The following is a 20649-nucleotide window of genomic DNA, read 5'->3' as shown; positions in this document are numbered from 1 at the left end:
AATGCAATTCACTCCATCCACAATGGACCACCTTGTCACTTTTATTATATGCACTGGAAAAAAATTAGTGACTGTAAGTGATATGTTTACTGTGACTAGCGTATGTTGTGTGGAGGACAGTAAGGTAGCAATTCACATTTGCAAAGCAACACACAGTATGGGTGAGTGTGTATATGTCTAATGGTGCATGCGCAAGCATTTCAGTAGCTGAAATCAATTTTTTTTTCTAAAAGGAACCTCATTCGTGGCCAAGTACCACATTACATTAGTTCCTCCATTTGCACAAAGAAAGAGCATTGTGCATTCATTTGCAAACATTGTCGGGTCTGCTGTGTCTGTGAAAACTCTGAAAGCAAGATGCTACACTCAGTTTCCTCCACCCACAATGTGCCATCTTGGGTATTCTTTCTCCTTTTTCCAAGTGTGTGAAAGCACTGCAATATAGTTTCAATTGAGTTAAGGTACTGTATGTTTTTTAGTTATCTGAAATAAATGAAGCACCAATTCTGCTTGGCCTTTACCTACATATTCCATTAAATATGTTAAGTGTGGATGTCATTTTTATTATCTATTCATACAGAAAAATATAAATTTTGGCACTGAAACTGAAATTGGTTTTGGCATTGAAATGTGAAGTTTTTTTTAATTATTTAAAAGTATGCTAATATCTGAAGTGAAACAAAAGGCAAAGATTATCTGTTGTTTGCTAAGAAATGATTGATGTTTACAAGCATTTACCCCCCCCCCCCCCCCCTTATTTTGACACCCACTGCATGCCCAACCAACCTGGAAAGTGGTCTATGTTTGAACTGCCATTTCCAAGGGTTCTTCCATTTTTTCCCTAAAAGGGTTTTTTGGGAGTCTTTCCTTGTCTTCTTAGAGAGTTAAGGCTATGGGGATGTCAAAAGATAGGGTCTATCAAAGCCTACTGTGGCACTCCTTGTGTGATTTTGTGCTATACAAAAATAAATGGTACTGTATTGTATTGTACATTCACTAAAGCAGTATTAGGCTATGCTATGTATGTTTTTTCAGGGCAGGGCAGCAGAGATGTGCTTATCATTATTTGGAGCTGATAGTGAGACACAGACACCACTCAATATGGCCTTAATGGTTTTAGTACTGATAAAATGAGTGGCGGTTGTATTGTTAATAGGCTTTGGTAAATCTTCTCATCTTAGTGAATACCTACTGCCCTGTATATTAACCCCTTGACACATTTCAGTTTCTAAATTAAATGGGAAGTAGTGCTTTTGCTGATGAGTAACAGAGAATTAGTGAGAGGCTGAGCTTTGCATTTTATATACAGAAGATTAAGAGAAAATCTAATGTGGCCTAATTACTCTTGTTGGAACTGTACCTTTGATTGTCCTCATTCCGAGTGCTTTATTACTGACGTCAACTTCATTACAGCAGAGGCAGTTGAGTCTAAGGAAGTGTGAAGGAGGTACAGAGTTTTTAATATACCTGGGATAGAAGGGACTGTAAAGAAGGTAACTGTATGAGGTGGCTGGATTGAAGTGGACAAACATTTTAAATCCTGGAATGCAGACAGAAAGACTAATATCTAAAAATGGTACAGTTGTGGTGGAAATGCGGACTGTAAAACTGAGAGATGGATAGAAACTAGTACAATCATCAATGAATTTCTGTAGTTGGCTTCTGGAGCAAGAGGCAGCATCAACACAATTATTGATATATCTCTTGTACAGGTCAGTAGAAAGGCTTGGCTGGAAGAAAAGAAACGTTTTCCCAACGAGCTGGCGAAGATGTTGGTATAACAAGGACACATTCTAATACCCACTGCAACTAAAAACGTTGCAGCAATGTTTGTTATTCTCAGTCTAACCTGGCTCCTACCTGCTTGTACATGTTTTCCACAGTCCAGGGATTTAATTATTTAATAAGCTATCAAATTTACTCATTTGTGACATGTACTTGTGAAAACACCAGGAAATACAAAATAGCAGCATTCATGGCTAACCCAGAAAGGAGTTACCACAATTATGGAATCGAATCATACACAACAAGTACAATTTCTCAACTCACAATAGCTAAGAAATCAACAGAGAGGTAGTATAGATCATAGATGAGACACTTGCATTTCAACCAGCAATGACTAAAAGGGTTAACATTTAAAAACATAAAAATATTTGCTTATTTAACCTTGACCCATTATTATACACATATATTTAGGCAGCGTCAGATATCATGGCACTTACTTTGAACTTAGAATTGTATAAGAAGGTGGAGATAATGTGAAATTATACTTCTACTTAGACAAATTCATGTGCCACTCCCATGGGTTAATAAAATCAACCTAAACCTAAATAGTAAGAAATTACTGTAAAGAGTGGGGGAAGAAAAAAAGAGTGAATTGAAAGCGTACCTCCATGAGGTTACAGCAAAATGACCCCTTTGGTCTTCTTGATGGTATCTTGGTGTCTTCAAGCAGATCTGCCCTAACACAAGGTAAACCTCAAAGTGGCATGCAACACACACAAAAACAAAGTAATCTATTTTGTAATCATGTTGTCCATTACTCAGCAATATTACCATTCGTTTTTTTTTTTTTTACCATGAATTAATCAAAAAGAAAAAAAAAAAACAAATATATATCACCATGATAATTAATTTTATAAAGCATAATTGATATTTTACACAAATCAATGTACAGAGTATTCAATTCAATATCACCCAAATAATTTGAAAAAAAGAGAAATTTGTGCTAAAATGGAACATACAAAGTACATTTATACAAATAATGAACAAGAAAATAAAATAAAAAAAAAATAAAACTTTATACAAAGAATTTATTTGAAAAAAAAAAATTAAGTGTTCAATGTTTTAAGCTGATATTTAATTAAATAAATTAAAATGTCCAGTATTGTTTTTTTAAATACATCTTAAAATTTAAATTTTTATGCAAGGCTAAAAAAAGTCAATTGTATTTTTCCCATGTCCAGTTAAGCCCATGAAGTGTTTATTCACAAGCAGAATTTTAGCTGTCATCTTTACACAAAGAGACAGAAGAGCAGTGAAAGAATTTGCTGTCTATGACTGGCCGATACGCATCATTTACCTCAGAGTTAACAAAGCATAAAAACATCATAATTAGTGAATGGAATTGCAGATTATTTGCAATCACAGCGATGAAGGTTCAATTTTAGAACACAGCAGCATACATTTCCCCAGTGTTTGGGTACAAAGAGACTATTTTTGCTGTAACATCATTTACAATTGCAGGGAAAGCATTGTTTGAAGCTACAAAGAAGTTAAATAAAAAAAACAGCTGTACTTTAACTGTAGTAAAAAAAAATATTTTGGCTTATGAAATGAAAAACAACAGAAAACAAAATCAGAATTAGCTTTAAATAAACTTTCCTCTGAAGGCCCGTGGCCAGTTTTTCAAGAATGACGACTTGCCTTCATGTCAAAAAATGGATGTGCCACTTCACGCATTCACTGCTAACCCCAGCTTATCATCAAGGACGACCCAACTATAACCACCCTCAGTGCCTTCAGTGCGCCTCGTACTGGTTTTTGTAATGGGATTCGGCAGTAGCTCACAGTGAAACAAGCCATTATTATACCAGGTGAAGGACATAATCCATACCATACTTAATGATATTTCACTTCTGTTTTCCATATAAACAAAGCACTGTTTTTAAATGAAGCACCACAAAAAACGCTGTATCATTAAATTCTACTTGAAAAATTACAATTTGATATTTTTACTTCATTATTTGGGAATGCAGATGGTGTATAACTTTATTAAAAATGAATTTACTACTGATTATTTTTACAAAATATTTTTTCTTTGGATAAAAGGGTAAAGTAAATTTTTTTCAGTTTAAGGTACAAGTTCAATAATAATATCAGTCAGTAGTAAGAGCAAAACAAATATTTAGTTGTGAGATAATGCACAGTTATCCTAGCACAGCCTTCTAACACCCTAATGATAAACCATTAAGTAACACTTAACAAAACAATTTGGAGTTGTGGGGGTCCAGGCCTTATTCCACAGGACCAAATAACAGGATGGAGTGTGCCAACGTAATACAAATGTTTTTTTACCAAAAAAAAAAATGCATTGATTATACAAGTCCAGTGAAGAGCTGTTAGAATTATTTTATTGCTAGGACTTTACTACTTAACATGGATATAATAAAGAATTCAGCAGATTGTAAGCGTTTGGATAATACCAAGAGGTTTTATTAAAATATGAATGTTTGGCTTTACTTTCTTGCTAACTGCTGAACTGAGCATTTTCAGACTCCTTTATTCCAATTCAGGGGTTTAGATTCTTGTGTACTTATTTCCGAAGCCTCTGTTTTAGCTTCTGTCATTATTATTTTAAGCTATTAATAAAATTATTGTGTTATTTATTTTTTTAAGCTATTAATAAAAAGATTGTGTTGTTTATTTATTTTTGGCCATTGACATTGAATTACTATTGTTATGATGGTACCAACTGCTACACAGCAAGTCTCTGGAAAGAACATAATTGATGTAACAATTTAAAAAGCAGCACCACCAGACACATCATTATCCAACTTTGTGGGTATCCTCAAAATAAATTCAGTCTCGCTAGCTTGTCTACTTAGTTGTGCTTTTCATTCCCTAGTTTGATTCTTTGTTTCGTCTTCTTACTACAATCCTTTCATTAGCATTTTGTTAGTGGTGAATGACTGTACAGATCTGATTTATCAGCTTTGGTTTTAATTTGCATTTCCTCTCCTAGACATTCCCATTTCTCAATCTGCCTTTCTTACAGTAAGGCTTAACATGGGGCCTAAACCACAAAAACAGGAACCAATTTAAAATCGGGCCCACTCACACCAAAAATCACCTATTAACCCTACATGAGCCCAATGAAATGTTGACGTTATACTCTCTTATTTTGAAGTGGAGTAACTGCGCATGGAACAGCATTTCAGATCTTTTATCAAAAACATTTACAAATCAGAAACTGATTAAAATTTATACTGAGGGTTAAAATTGAATAAGTTTCAGGCACAACATGGCATGATATGGTGCTCTGTGTATCATTTATGGAAGCTAAATTATCTTTTTAAAGGGCTTCTAAAAAAGCCAAAATTCCCCCAGGGACAAATAAAGTTGTATCAATCAAATCAATCAATCAAAAAAGATACGCAAAATATTCTGGAAAGCGGTTTCTTTTTTTAAACCTCAACTGAAACAAGTCTGTCAGATAACAATTTGATTTCCATTCATTTACACTTGGAAACCCAAGGCAGTGAGGGGATTAACGTTAACACTACGGAGCTTTCGTTCAACTGACTTTCCAACACACTTTTAAAAGCCAACACACATTCCTGGTCCTTTCCAACTATAGAAATTGGGATGTTTTGATATGGGTGTCATCATTGGGTCCGTTCTCTGTTCATTTCAGTGAGTGGGTTGAAGGTTATGTTCCAAATACAGGAATGTGCCCATGGTGTACTGGGTTTGGGGTGGTGGGGGGTTTGTTAAAATTGGATGAACAAAGTTAACAGAAGCAGTGTGTCCAACTAGCTAAGGCACTGGAATTTAAACTGCAAGCTAGTTTAAACTCCAACTGCGATTCCCCATGTTAACCTGAGCAAGCTGCTTTACAGTTTCGATAAATAACTAAATTAGCAACCGTACCATAATTAGCTTAGAGCAAAGGTGCTGTATAATATAAAGGCATGTTTAAAAACAGTGTAATGTTACATGAAAAATTATTGCATGGCAAATTTTTTTTCTTCTTCTGGGAAAAATATAAATAATATATAAAAAATAAATTTATGCCACAGTAAACCCTTTGCTCACTGATGCCCACATTTGTACTTAGTTAGATATATACACACACACACATAAAAACACAAGCATCGATCTTAAATTTATATCATTTTCTTAAAAAACTACTTTTAATTACAGTTAATTATAATACACTTTTTTCATTATAGAGTTGCATTTGAAAAATAATTATTTTATGCATCCACATTATCATTATCTTTGGGAAATAAAAACAGTCAGACATATGGCTAAACACTTTCAAAAAACGGCAGCAGATAACAGCAATAAAATTACCTGGAACAGTCGGTTATGAACTGCATGATGTGAAAAAAAGTTGTTAGCTATCTGGGTTTCCACTGTCAAGACACGCAACATGACTTGAATAACCCTAAATACAGAGAGGATGGGGAAAACAGCACCCAGTTCGACTTGGACAAAATGATAAATAGCAACAAACCGAAGAACAACTACATCAAAAAGAACCCTCCCACCCAAAAGGGATATTTTTATGTTACTAAGCTCATGTTGTTTGTAGAGAATGCAGAGAAAAATTTTAATCTCATGTTTTCATGGAGAAGAGAGATCACAAAGTTTTTGATACAAAGGGCTACAATACAGAACAGCAGCAAACAATATTAAAATGTAAATGAACAAATCTCAAGTTACTTGTGTTACAAAATTCACGTCAGTTATCACAGGCAGTTTTTACTAAAATATAAATCCAAGTAGTGCACAAACAGGAAGGGTAATTAGGTTTTAGACAGAAAACAGTAATCTTGACTAGTGAACTGGGGGATCTTCAATTCAAAAGAATTAACTGAACAATATTTTAGCAAAAAAAAAAAGAATCTTGTGTTTTGTATGTTGTAAACTGGATAACTGACATGTGGATTATGCAACAAGAGTAACATGAGATTCTTACATGGAGGTTTTGACATTGTTTGCCATTGCCACCTGCAGGGCACCATTGCGTCATAAGACCAATGACCTCCATTCAACATGGAAATAGGAGTTCAAATATTTTCAAACAATACAGTGTAATTAACAGATAAAATAAAAAATGAACTTTTGGGTGGAGTATTCCTTTACAATTTTTAAAAATGCAAGCAGATCAGAAGTTTCATAAATAACTAGCTATAAAAGTATAAATAGAAGAAAGCAGACGTGATCATGTCAAGTTAATAATTCTTCTATCCTTTGCTTCACACCTCCCACCAGCAGTTAAGTTCTTTCATTTCTCACCTCTCTTCATTTATTTGACTCAAATCTCAGCAGAAGCTTTTGCTCAGTGATAGCTACTGATCCGTTAAACAGCAGTTAAGAAGCAGTGTGATCAGTTACAAAAGCAATCCATGTGTTTTAATATCAATATACAATGGAGAGGTACAAACGTGCAAACACAGCACAGACATGTTTATACTGGCATGCTTTCCTCTTGTTTACCATGCAAAGAGAAGAAAAGTAATGTGGCCTTGGCCGTGACGGTTGACTCGTTTCCAGTCCGTATCTGTACACCATTTGTAATCTACTCTTCTCCAGTTTATACTTGAGGACAATGAATGCTTTTCTTGTCAACTGTCACAGGGACTTAAGAACAAGACAGAAAATTTAAAACTAGTCATTCAGACAGATCTATTTTTTTGCAAAAATTACAGTGCTGTGGTCTTAATGGTCATCATTAAAACACTCTGTAGGTTTTCTCCATTACTAACATTATGTCCTGTACTCTACCTAATCTATAATAAATCAGCATGGAGGAATCATATAGACTACCAAAAAGCAGGCTCTGAAAACTCCAGAAGGTCATCAAAGAAAATTGCTTAACAGGCACATGTCCATCAATATCCACCTGCCAAGGACTAGTGTCTCCTCCACAACTGGTTACTGCCATGTGTCTGATGCTACTTGCATAGCCACTGGCTCCCTGTGACTGAGATTTGGATTAAGTAGATCCGAGACAAAATTATGATGAGAAAGTATATCTCCTAGTCATGGGGTTATCAGATTTGCTGATTGCAGTGCTGATCTCATTGTCACACAAATGACTGAAAATCGCTGGACATGTCTAATTTACTAACTGCCTGACGACTTTCCAGCACAGTCCTGCTCAACCCTCTATCTGAGAGCACATACTGTGTTTCCTGACGTAGCTGGCACTGTCCAAAGAGTTAACAGCTATAGTGACTTTAGCCGCAGCATCAGCCCTGTTCTTCTGTTTTACTTTCTGTTGTGGTATGTAAAACATGAGGCATCAGACAGGCAAGCTTCTCTTCTTTTTGTGAGGTACAAAATACACACATTTCTTACTCCTTGTTGCATCCTATGCATTGCACTTCCAGATGAGCATTCATTGGCTGTCGGCACTCATGAACACAGAACCCGGCACCTACAACTAAAAGACAAAATCCTTGTCGGAGCAAGTCATGGACTGAGTTGCTTAGCATGTCAGATTATGTGACTAGCTTCATGGGAGAGTGCTAATCTGATTGAACACTTCTCATTCCCGAGCTGGAGCATCAGCATTGACTTGCAAGACAGAAACCAACATTCACCAAAAGGAGCACTTGCCTACAGAACAACAACAAAAAAAACAAAAAAAAACATTTTTGAACCTGTTTTGTTCAGTACAGGGCACTGAATACCAAACCTGAAATACACTGAGAATTGAAGAGTTGATGAAAAGAGGATTTGCAAATAAAACACCAACCTAACACTAACCTGCATGTCTCATGCAAACACAGACATTGACTAGCCTGCAATTTGAACTCAGGACCTGTGAGGCAACAACCCTAACCACTGCAATACCATGCTGCCTGCCTGAAGAATTCTTAAAGAAGAAAAACTGAAAAACTGCATGTGTTGAAACAAACGTATGAACCATACAAACAGAACAATTACCCAAACAGCTATGGTTCAATATATTTACTGCCATTTCAATAGACGGCATTAAACATATACATATTTACCAATTTTATTAAAGAAGAACAAACTTGTTTAGTCATGTTAATCACGCATTTTACTCTTACTAGTTTCATTCGTCTCAGCCTAAACATGACACATTTTTCTAAATGACAGCACAAGCGGTATTAAAAAATGATAAGATGTCACAAGGTGTCTATGACATTGTTGATTAAAGGCTTCAGACAGAACCAAAATTTTAGATTCTACAGGCTATACAGTAAAATGTCACTATCTTAAAGACAATGTTCCCTCAGCCTTGAGCAGAATGAGGCCTTCCTTCACAGCTTGCTTGGTCTTATTTTTGCATTATCAAAGTTTACAATCCCAAGACCCCCATTAAAAGAAATTGAAACATCAAAAGTTTAATTACTTTTTTCTTTTACAAATATAGATTTTTTTATAAAGCACATTTACATTTACACATTTGTTTTAATGCTATATTTAGTATTATTAAACCTACCTTCCTGAGCCATTCAAAACTAATGACAGAGTTTTTGAAAACAACTGAAAAGTGCCAAATTCTGACCAGTTTAATATTTTTTGGTAAATTTAACCACAGCCTTTCGATGTTAAAAGAAAATGTTGCTCTACAGTGTAAGCAAAAAGAAAAAAAGATTCAGATCATTGAAGTATGATCATTGTGTTTATGCAGTAATATGCTTTTAGTGCATTTCTTCTATTATTGCAAAGCCAGTCCTATTAAATCCTGTGCTTGGCTTCTATTTAAGACTACTCACTTCTATAACCTCTCCTTTGCTTTAGTGTTTGGTTCTCCAAATCCCCAGCAGATGGCAGTATTGTAGCAAAGGACTGTATACAATGCATCTTTTGGTTCTATTCAACTGAGATAGAGAGACCCAAACTCTAAATCAGGGGTGTGCAAAGTCATTCCTGGAGGGCCGCAGTGGCCGCGGGTTTTTATTCCAACCCAGTTGTTTAATTAGAAAACAATCCTTGCCAATAATTACATTTTATGGCTTGTTAGTGCTTTAACTCTGCTATGTCAAGTCATTCTCAAATCCTAGGTTTTTTTTTTCCATTCTAAAGATATCCAAATATTTTGAAGTGTAAAACGGATGGGTAATTCTCAATCCTTGACTTTTTTGTCTTCTCTTTCCTTCCAAGTATTTAATTAAACCAAATAGTGCATGATAAATACACACAGGCGTAAAGGGTAACAAGCAAAATGGATAACTGCTGGTTTCTTTTGTCATTTGCATCTTATTGCTAATAAGGAGCAATTAAAAACCAAGAATGCAGCTGTTTAAGACTTAAATAAGCAATAAGGGTTCAAAATCTTAACGAGGGAGATAACTAAAATAAAGCAGAAGTGTTTCTAGAGCAATTAGTGCTTCTTATTAAGCAATTGGGCTGGAACAAAAGCCTGCAGCCACTGCGGCCCTCCAGGAATGACTTTGCACATCCCTGCTCTAAATGATCCGTGGACAAGCAACTCGGAATAAGCTGCTTTCCTATCAAAAGTTTGCCTTATAAAAGGCAGCGGCAGATTAAAACGTTGCACTTTATGCTTAGTGAAGAGGAGTATTTTTTCAGCGTATTTTAATGGTTTCTATAAGAGTAATCCCACTCATCTAAAACATGCATGCACTTCATAGTAACTCTATATGTCTAAAGTGAAAGTTTTTTTTTTTTTAAACAAGGCTTGATCAAATCTATCTATTCCAAATATGTGCAGCATATTTTATATTTCATATGAATAAATATTTCAGATTTTTTAAGTGTCAATCTCCGCTGATGGATGGTCAATGGAAAACAGGCATGGCGGCTGTAATGTGTGCAAAGTGAAGAGAAAAGCTGGTGTGTTTATGTGGTGCTGTCTGCCAACACACTAACTGGCACAGTGTTTTGTTTTTTAGCGCGTTTACCCTGACTGTTACAAATAAACCTAGACTGCTTTTGCCTGAGCACAATGGCTGTTCTATTTTCTTAAATAATAAATAATTTTAAAAGCCTAAATTTAAATTAACTAAAAGACTAATGAATCAAGGCTTTTACTATCTGCATGGAAGGCAAAGAATAAAGTTTACATATAGCTTGAGAGAAGAAAAAAACAAAAAAAAACAAAAACTAAGTATACTTTGCTGTATTCTTCTCCTGAGAATGAGATATGGTCCCAAAAATTATCAGCTATATGAATATACCTTAATGCTGGGAAGACAATAAAAAAAGTCATCCTCACAAGCAATCTGTTTAAACCCCAACATTTAAGTGCTGTTTCAGAAACTAGCTGTATCAAAATAAAATTGCCACACAGAACAACTTCAAGTGATTGTTTTTGTGAAAAGGCTGTTGACCGAATTCTTAGGCCTCATATAAAGAATGTAGTACCTCATTACTTTGGCAAGAAGAGAAACAACAACAACAGCAAAAGAAAATCGATGCCAGCTAGTGTCTTTAAATGTTTCTGCTTTAAACAAAAAAAGATAATAATCTAAGTGTCACTCTTTCTGATATTTTTTCCTTTAACTTGCCAGTTATTTTTTCATATTCAAAGTCTGAAATTGCAAAATCACAAAGACACTCTTCACAAGAAGCCATTCTGAACAAAATAACGCCAGTTTTTGAAGTCTGAATGATGGACTGGTCAATTAGTGTTTCAGATCAAATATACAAAAACAGCCAACTCTGGGCTTTTTAATAGAATAACAATAGTCTTGGTGTCTGATTCTCACCAAACTGGCTCAGAGTTTCAAAAGTCTGGGTTGAATTTGTCTTCAGATATCAAATGGTATTGAGTACTCCAGCTGATTCTTTTCCAGTGTGGTTATTCCTACATATTGCGCTCCATCATCGGTCCTTGGGAGTGACTTTTTTTTTTCCCTTCCTGGAGGAATATTGAGAACATCACAGACACATCACATCACTGTTTGTAGTGAAATCTGTTGATAACTGTTACTCAGCTATTACTTTATATAAAGTTCACTCAATCCAGGAAGGAAAAACTCTATTATTTAGCTGCACCAAAAAAGTGGTTTAAATGTTTGATTTCAAGCTTTTTACATGTATCTTCAATGAACATTTCCTTTCTGGAAATAGGCCAGATATTCGAACCTGTTCAAATCTGGGTCATGTCTACTTCCTTTCTACAGAGTTGGAGAAAATCTGGCTGAACTTCTTTAGCTGCTCACTAGCTGTCAGAGACTCCTCTTGAAGCCGGTGGTTATTTTCTCTTAAACAGGCTACTTCAGCTAGCAATGCAACCTTGTCTTTCTTTTCCTGGAAACAAAGAAAGCAGTATTAATTTACAATTACCCACTTATCAAAAAAAGTGATAATTTTATATTTACACGGCTGCTGTAAATACTGCACCAGTATGTGATTAATCAACAACAGAGGCAATGCTAAGGAAAGATGAAGAAAAAAATCATTAATATGCATACATACATACAGTACCTACAAAAAGTATTCATACTCTAAGATGTTGATGATGAAAATCTCAGTGGTTTAGTACCGTCCACAGTTGTATGACACAAATTACAGACGTTCAGTTTTGAATATTCATACTGTAATGCATTCAGATGGTTTCAAGATTTGATCTACAAATTAGTGTTTCTTTTCTTGTGACTATTTCTTTAACAATTTGTAAAGCTCTTTGTGCTACATCCTGTGTATGAAAATGTGCTGTAGAAATAAATTATTTTCATTAAAAGATCCCATTATAAACAGTGCCTATAAAACATATTCACCCCTTATGGAGAGAGAGAGAAAGACAGATGGACGGACAGAACTTTATTTGTACCCTGGGGGAAATTGGGCTTTTTACAGAAGCTCCTTAAACAAATAAATACATAAATAGGTAGATAGGTAAATATGTAAATAAACAAATATACACATAAAAGAATGACTATAAAGAAACAAAACTTCTTACTTGGCTGTCACAGTCCCAGTAAGACATATTGCTATTGGTATAAAGCAGCCCCAGTCACGTTTCTCGACATACTTCTGCGGAGTAATTTGTTGGCTGAAAATCTTGTTAGTGTATCAGAGAGACGATGTGCAACATTGCTAATAATGTCACTCAATTTGGTTTTAATTTTTTTCATTCGGTACAACCTCCAGGGGTCCATAGTGTGTCCTATAACTGAGCTTGTCTTATAATGTGCTGGTTGATTCGATGGGCCTCTCTGGAACTGATGTTACAAAGCCAGCACATCACAGAGTAGAAAATCGCACAGGACCACTCCATCCTGCCATTAACATGGACCCCAAAAAGTACTTGTAAGAGTCGTGATGTTAAAATTCATAGTGTTTCAGTGCCATCTAGTTAGTGTTTCTCAACCACTGGAATTGTTACATATGTGTGGTTGCAGGCCGTTGTTGGTAAGTTGCTATTGTTTATAATTATAGTGGGTTGCACTGAGACTCGCAAATGGGTTGTGTAGTGAGTTGCTGCTCTGACAATCACGCTTGATCCCTCCCTAAGCTGTGACGATTGCACTCAAATCTCCAAGAGGGTTTCAACTGTGACGAGCACACTCGATACACCAAAGCAGACCAAAAGTGGGTTGCAACACTAAAAACGTTGCGAAACACTGCACAGTTATATGACACAGATCACAGATGTTCAGTTTTGAAAATTCACAATGTAATGAATTCAGATGGTTTCAAAATTTGAATATGAATTGAAAAAAACCCCATTATAAACAGTGCTTATAAAATGTGCTCAACCCATTTTATGGTTATAAAACATTGAATCACAGTGGAAAGAATTTGCTTAATTAATGTCAAAATGAAAGCAGATCTCAATATAAAATAATTGCAAATATGAAACAACAAATTTAATGGTGTAAACAGAAGAAGTTTTTATTCGATTCAAGTCAGTATTTAGCAGATGGCAGCCTTGAGTCTGTGTGCATAGGTCTCCCTCTATTAGTTTGTATATTTCCACAGAGCCATTTCTTCCTTTCTTCTTTGTAAAACTGCTTAAGCTTTGTTATGCAGTGTTGTAGTGCTGGGCGGTATAGCGGTTGATACCAAAAACCGTTTTTTATTTTTGTTATGATATGGATTTTTCTTATACTGCAACACCAGTTTAAATAGCCTAAGCAATGTTCGGAATGTGGCGCAGCGGAAAACTGTTTAAGGGGGGACCTTTTAGACTGCTGCACCACTAAACACACATTCAACGGAGTACATGCGTTAGTGGAGGTAATGAACGGTGAAAATGGACAGAGAACATTCTTAAACTGAAGCTGTAGCAGACGATAAAGTTGAACATGATGACACAGAAGAACTTTTGCCGAAAAAAGGAGCCATGTCTGTTGTCTGAAGATACTTTGGTTTTAAAAGTTTGGATGTGGACCATTATGTTCAAATGTGTGAATACTGTTTCTATACTACTGGATAACACTGCAAGCCAAGTTGTACTTGTTTTATTTTTTTTTTTTCAATACTGTGTAATGTACTTGGGTACTGTGTAATAGTGTGACGACATTTTGACTTTATTCTCGACATTTCCACTTTAATCTCGACGCTTAAGACGAGAATAAAGTCAACATGTTGACTTTATTCACGACATTTCTACTTTAATGAGAAATTATGAGTATGGCGAGAATAAAGTAGAACATCGTAAACTAAACATCTTAAAATGAATATTTAATTTACTAGATTTTCTCAAACCCCATCATAAGTAATGTAGCACATTAAATGCTTTGTGTTAAGTGTTCTCCGAGCCATGTTAATCGCTATGTGCTTCTTAAACTGACTTCCTCTTGCACTAAGAGGAGGCGCAGGCAGCGATCACCATACAGAATACAATAATTTCATGATATTCCTGCTCTCTGAACATTTAGAATGCTAAGATAAATATTTGATATCATTTTCATGATGAAATGCATTAAAGCATGTATTAATCATGTGGGGGCACGGTGACGTGGAGGTTGCACTGCTGCCTCGCAGCAAGGGGGTCCCGGGTGTTCTCTGCCTTGAAGTTGCATGTTTTTCTGATGGGTTTACTTGGCGTGCTTCAGTTTCCTTTCAAAGTAATGTAGGATGTGGGTTTTGTTATGCTATATTGACCCCAGTGTATGTATTGCTCGTATTCACCCTGCGATGTGCTAGCACCCTGTTCAGGATTTGCTCCTGCCTCGCACACAATGCTTGCTGGGATGGGTGCAACCTGAATGGATGGCATAATTAAACATGTACAGGGTGAGGCAGAAAGGATGGACACTTTTTACAAAATCACAAAATTGTTAATTTTTTCTTACAAAGAAATTTATTGAAAGATTTGAGTTCATATTGAAATAGCATTTGACAAAATCAAGTATGGAAAACAACATCTCCCATGTGGTGTCCGTTATCACTGATGCATTTCTGAAGGCGTTCATGGAAGTTGGCCTCCACTCTTTTCAACATCGCTCTGTCGATTTGGGCAACTTCCACGCGAATGGCTTCCTTCAGTTCCTCCAATGTACGGGGCTTATGCTCGTATACATGTGTCTTGAGGTGACCCCACAAGAAATAATCGCACGTGGATAAGTCAGAGGACCGAGGAGGCCAATGAATGTCACCAAACATGGAAATGAGGTGACCAGGGAAGAGAGGGCGAATAACATCCATTGATGCTCTAGCTGTGTGAGCTGTCGCCCCATCCTGTTGAAACCACACACGCCGAATGGGAATACATTCTCATCGTAATTCAGGTAAAAAGAAGTTGTTTATCATCTCGATATAGCGCTCCGAATGATTACTGAGGCCAAGTACAGAAGAATGCTTCCGAGCAGATCGACTTGGACTACGCAGCAGGGCTAGTCGTATGCTTTCCACATTTTCAGGGGTACGTGCCGTTTGTGTAGCCCCCGGCGGTCTTTTGTTCATTAGTGTACCTCGTGTACGAAGTGCTTTAACTCAACGTAGGATTGTGTTACGAGCGGGAACAGCTTTATTTCTGTGGATATTGAAATGGCAACGAAACTCACACTGAACTGCGGTAATAGATTGGTTGTTCTTGACAAAACAGTCATACGCAAAAACGCGGTGTTCTATCGTCCACAGATCCATGGCTTCAACTAAAAAGAAAATAAAAAAATGCTGACTTCGCGAACCTAACGCCACCTACCGCACATCTGTCACTCCACCTAGTGGTGAGTTCTAGACATTTCAAAGACGTCCGTCCTTTCTGCCTCACCCTGTATAACGAAGGTTTTGAATGAAGTTCTGAACAGTTTATAACTAGTTTTAATTTCACAAAGACGTTTATCGTGTGGTGATTGGTTATGTGGATAAAGAAAAAGGAAGGATAGGAACTGGGGGTTTGGTACATCAGACAGAGACAGCATGCATGCAATAAAGAAAGCCAGTTCAGAAGAACATACATTGAATTCTGTGTTCGTGTCTCCGACCACCAGATCACAAACCCAACATTCACACAATATTTAAGTTAAACCTGTGCGATACCCATTCATACATCCAGTTTTTTGGAGCCTCGTCACACCTGCCATAAAGTTCTCTACACTGAACGTACACCTGGGGACCCCTTACTGCGAGGAAGCAGCACTACTGTGCATATTTAATACCGGCTTTAATGCATTTCATCATGAAAATGATATCAAGTATTTATCTTAGCATTGTACATTTTCAGAGAGAAGGAATATCATGAAGTGAATGTATTCTGTGCGGCGACAGCTGCCTGCGCCTCCTCTTAGTGCAGAGGAAGTCAGTTTAAGAAGCGCGTAGTGATTAACAACTAGGTCAGGGAACACTTAATACAAAGCATTTAATGTGCTACATTAACTTATGACGGGGTTTGAGAATATCTAGTAAATTAAACATTGATTTTATGATGAAGTTTAGTTTACAACATTCTACTTAATGACAAAATAAACTATGAGAATAAAGTGGAAATGTCGAGAATAAAGTCAACATGTCGACTTTATTCTCGACATATAGTTTATTTTTCTTCACTGTGTCTGTATTTTTTCTTCTTCACCGTGGCCCTAATACGCTTCTGTAGGGCTATATCACAAATAGCATTATAAATGCAAGTTGCAGTTTTATTATTTATGTATATAGCTTAGCTTGAAGCAAGGTCCATATTAATGCAATTTGCCTTAATGATGGTTCAGTTGGTAAAGATGTCATCACCAAGTTGCACTTGTTTTATCTTATTTTTATTTGGTGAATACTGTGTAATGCACCTGGTCTTGAAGTGTTGAAGTAATAGTATTATTACTGGAAGTTGCACTATTATCTTCTATATATATAATTCACTAAGGCAAGACAACCATGGAAAGCACGCCGGAAGGGGCGTGGATTCACTAAGCCGCTGACAAGTAAAACACCCATGGCGCACGCAGGAAGGAGCCACGCCCACCAACTCTAAGACAATTGGATACGACGACAACTCGCAGAGCCACGCCCACCAACTTGGACGCGACGACACAGAAAAAACGCCGTCATTTATATTCGTCTTTCGTAGAGGCCACATGCACCTCCGAGCCACGTTGACTGTTCATAGAGGCATTTTTCTCGCGGAGGTGAATCGCCTTATGCAGCGTGTAAAGCGGTTTGCGAGGGGTATCCCATGGGATCCTTAAAACAATCCTTTACAACTGAGGTTAAAACAAAATGAAGTAAGCAGTCTTTAAAAACCAATACGCCCTGTGCCTCTGTTTCATTAGCGTCGGTGGTCCTCCAATTGTAAGTCACTGACAATTGTATGTTTCCCTCTCAAAACACAATGAAGGAAGCAGTCTTTAAAAATCAATAAGCCCTGTGCCTCTGTTTCATTAGCGTCTCACCTGCTTCATCCAATGCAGGCCCTGCAACAGTTGAGACGCTCTCTCAGCAGATGACCTTCTACACAAGCTGTGTCTGTGTGTGTGGGTGGGTGTTAGTTAGTTAATTAGTTACTCGAAGGATTTCAAGATTTAATGTGCACAAGCGGTAACACTGTACTTACTGAAAGCAGCGTTACGGATTTTGCAAATGTTCATTTTTTTCCCTCCTTTTAGACAACTGTCTTTCCGGAAGTGTTCAGCCATCAATATATTATTTTTGCGGCGGTTGCCTGCAGGACCACGTGCAGCGAGCGAGCGAGAGCGTGTGACTGACACACACACACACACATACACATACAGGCGCGCGCGCGAGAGAGAGCGTGCTGGACACATAGGAATAATAATACTTCGTTACATTGATATAGCGGTTTTCTCAGTATTCAAAGCGCTATTCCACACAAGAAGGAACCGGGAAGCGAACACACAATCTTCCAGAGTCTCCTTACTGCAAAGAAGCAACACTACTACAGCGCCACAAGGCAGTTAAAAAATACACCGCGCTCAAATTTGTTTTCACTTCTGTAGATAGCATTGTTGCAATTTTACTTTTCTTGGTGGCTTATTACATTACGGATGTTTCACATGTTCATTGTTTCCCCTGTGCTTAAAAGACATTAAAAAAGTGTTTCTCAACAGTGACTAGAAGTACTGACAACTGTGTCATTCAGGAAGTGGTCACCCATCAATACATAATTATGCGGCGCGGGTTGGCTAGTTTATTTTATTGTTATTATTTATTAGTTTAAATATTATGCAGTTTAATGATGGTAAAGTTGTTTAAAAAGTCACTTTAACGTGTCAGTGGACAGAGATAGATAACTAACAGAAAGTGTACAATACAATACAGTTTATTTTTGTATAGCCCAAAATCACACAGGAAGTGCCGCAATGGGCTTTAACAGGCCCTGCCTCTTGACAGCCCCCCAGCCTTGACTCTCTAAGAAGACAAGGAAAAACTCCCAAAAAAAACCTAGTATGGAAAAATGGAAGAAACCTTGGGAAAGGCAGTTCAAAGAGAGACCTCTTTCCAGGTAGGTTGGGCATGCAGTGGGTGTCAAAAGAAGGAGGTCAATACAATACAATACACAGAAGAGAACAAATCCTCAATAAAAAATTAAAAATTTTTTAGAAGTACGGAGCAGAATTTAACAGTAGATGATATTTAACAGTAGATGATACTGATGAAAGTGTAGTTGGTTTACAAAAAATATTTTCTATTTATTCCTTTTGTAAGACATGCTCAGTGCAATACAACTTTTGACAAGCACCTCTGGATATTTTACTAAGTCTAAATGCCTCTGTGGATGGTTGAAAATATGTTCTCAAAATTTTAGTTTAAGTTGTTTGCAAAATTTGTTCAATAAAAAGGTTCTATATTTTGACTGCAACTGTCATGCAATGTGATTCCTTCTCTTCATTAGTGCCACCCCCTTGAAAACTATCACTTTATGGGGCCATGCAAACCTGTATTAATACTTGTGTGCATGTTAAAATATTTTTTTGTACAATTTACAATTCTCCTGACAGTGGAATATGTTATTCTTAGCCAGTCTACTGCAGTAATTGCAGTGGAAAATGTGGTTAACATCCACTCATGCAAGGGAAAAAAAATACCTTTGGATACTGTGAAACAGGTATAATTTTGAAAAATTTATTTTTGTCATACCGCCCAGCACTACAGTGTTGGGATTGTAAGTGAATAGATCTTTTTTAAGTCCAGCCACAAAATCTCAACTGGACTGAGATATGCACGCTGACTCGACCACTCCAGGGCATTCACATAGTTGGTTTTAGCATCTCCTAACTGTCTGTTATCATGGATTTTTACTCAAAACCTTTTCATTGGTTTAACGAGAATGGTGGAAAAAGCAAAAAAACTAACAGTTACAGGTGACCCTATAGACAAAAACAGATGGGTCCAGAAGCACGGCAGGAAATGCACAAGTAAATAGACTTGTCAAAACCAGGCAAACCTCATATAATGAAATTAATTACTGGTGTGCAGAATGTCATGTCAGACTTTGACTCAATAGGCTACAATAGTGGATGACCAATCAGGTGCCAATTATTATCAGTGAAAAACAAGAAAACTCATTTACCTGAAACATCAGTTCTGAGAGTACTGTATAATATTGCTATTGACCTTTAAAAAACCAGAATAGCTCCTGATGAGTAAGAAAAAGAAATGATGATACAGACCTTAATTTAATTTGACAAGTGTAAAAAACACAATAGAAGGGAATCTGTCAATATGTGGTATTATTAGGAGTACAATCTCATTCAAAGACTCAATGATTGCACTTTATCTAAACAAAGAGTACCCACAATTTGCCAGCTTTGAATATTCTATACATAAACACAACTCTTACCTTCTCCAGGTCATTGTGGAGTTGCTTCAGCATGACCTCTAAATGGTATAATCTGCCAGTAAGGTCAGGGGGAACTTCCTCACTGAAACAAAGAAAAATAAAAACACTTGTATTGCCGGACTTCTACTGTATATCAGTGGTTCTTAAGTGCAGTTCTGGTTGGAGGCCACTGTTCTCAAAGTTTTCACAATCAGCGAGACATTATTACCTTTAATTGATCTCATTATTTAATTAGCTTTCAGTTTTCTATTTACTCTCCTATTTTACATTCAGCAAAGTGTATTCATGGTAGATTTAAGACATATTTGCATTTTTTGCCATATCATTTGAAACTAAAAAGTAGAAAAGAATTCCTTTACTTTGTTTAAATTTCTGTTTCGTTCAGTAAACGTTTAGCATACCCATTTGATAACTAACAGCTAGAATGCTTAATTAACATCAGTGTCCAATAAAAAGAAGACATTGGCTGGGATGAAAACCTACAAAGACAGGGGGCCCCCTCCAGGACAGAACTTGATGACTACTGCAATATACTGTGTAAAGAAAACACAAAAGATTATAAAAGAAAGTCTAGCTTATACTTCTGGTCAAAAGGTGAACAGTATGTTGTAACAGAGTTTTTTAAAGTATAATTTATACTTGACCACACACTTGCTCCCCAAAAAAATGGAAAATAACATTTCATACAAATGCACAAAAACCTCTGATACTCATATTTTGTTCTCTTCTTTCAC

General features: G+C 36.6%; 1 protein-coding gene and 1 long non-coding RNA gene across 4 annotated transcripts in view; one reads left to right on the top strand and one right to left on the bottom strand.

Moving 5' to 3' along the window:
• Positions 1-9491: 9491 nt before the first annotated feature.
• On the top strand, positions 9492-10388 carry LOC127529774 (uncharacterized). The gene is made up of 2 exons (XR_007936379.1): positions 9492-9629; positions 10196-10388. It is a non-coding gene; the product is annotated as an uncharacterized LOC127529774 (long non-coding RNA).
• Positions 9895-20649, bottom strand: part of sipa1l3 (signal-induced proliferation-associated 1 like 3) — a 292225-nt gene continuing 281470 nt past the window's right edge. For 2 of the 3 annotated variants that reach the window (XM_051933960.1, XM_051933955.1), the window contains 2 exons: positions 19916-19997; positions 9895-11982 (listed from right to left, as the gene is read on the bottom strand). In XM_051933960.1, coding sequence (XP_051789920.1) covers positions 11839-11982; positions 19916-19997 — 226 coding nt within the window. In that variant the 3' untranslated portion in view covers positions 9895-11838. The remainder of the gene's footprint in view (positions 11983-19915; positions 19998-20649) is intronic. The other variant, XM_028796163.2, reaches the window with a different exon arrangement.

This window comes from Erpetoichthys calabaricus, chromosome 1 (assembly GCF_900747795.2).
Source record: "Erpetoichthys calabaricus chromosome 1, fErpCal1.3, whole genome shotgun sequence".
In the NCBI taxonomy this organism is placed as follows: Eukaryota; Metazoa; Chordata; class Cladistia; order Polypteriformes; family Polypteridae; genus Erpetoichthys; species Erpetoichthys calabaricus.
Note: the sequence above shows the minus strand (reverse complement) of the source record. Positions and strands in the feature narration are given on the sequence as shown.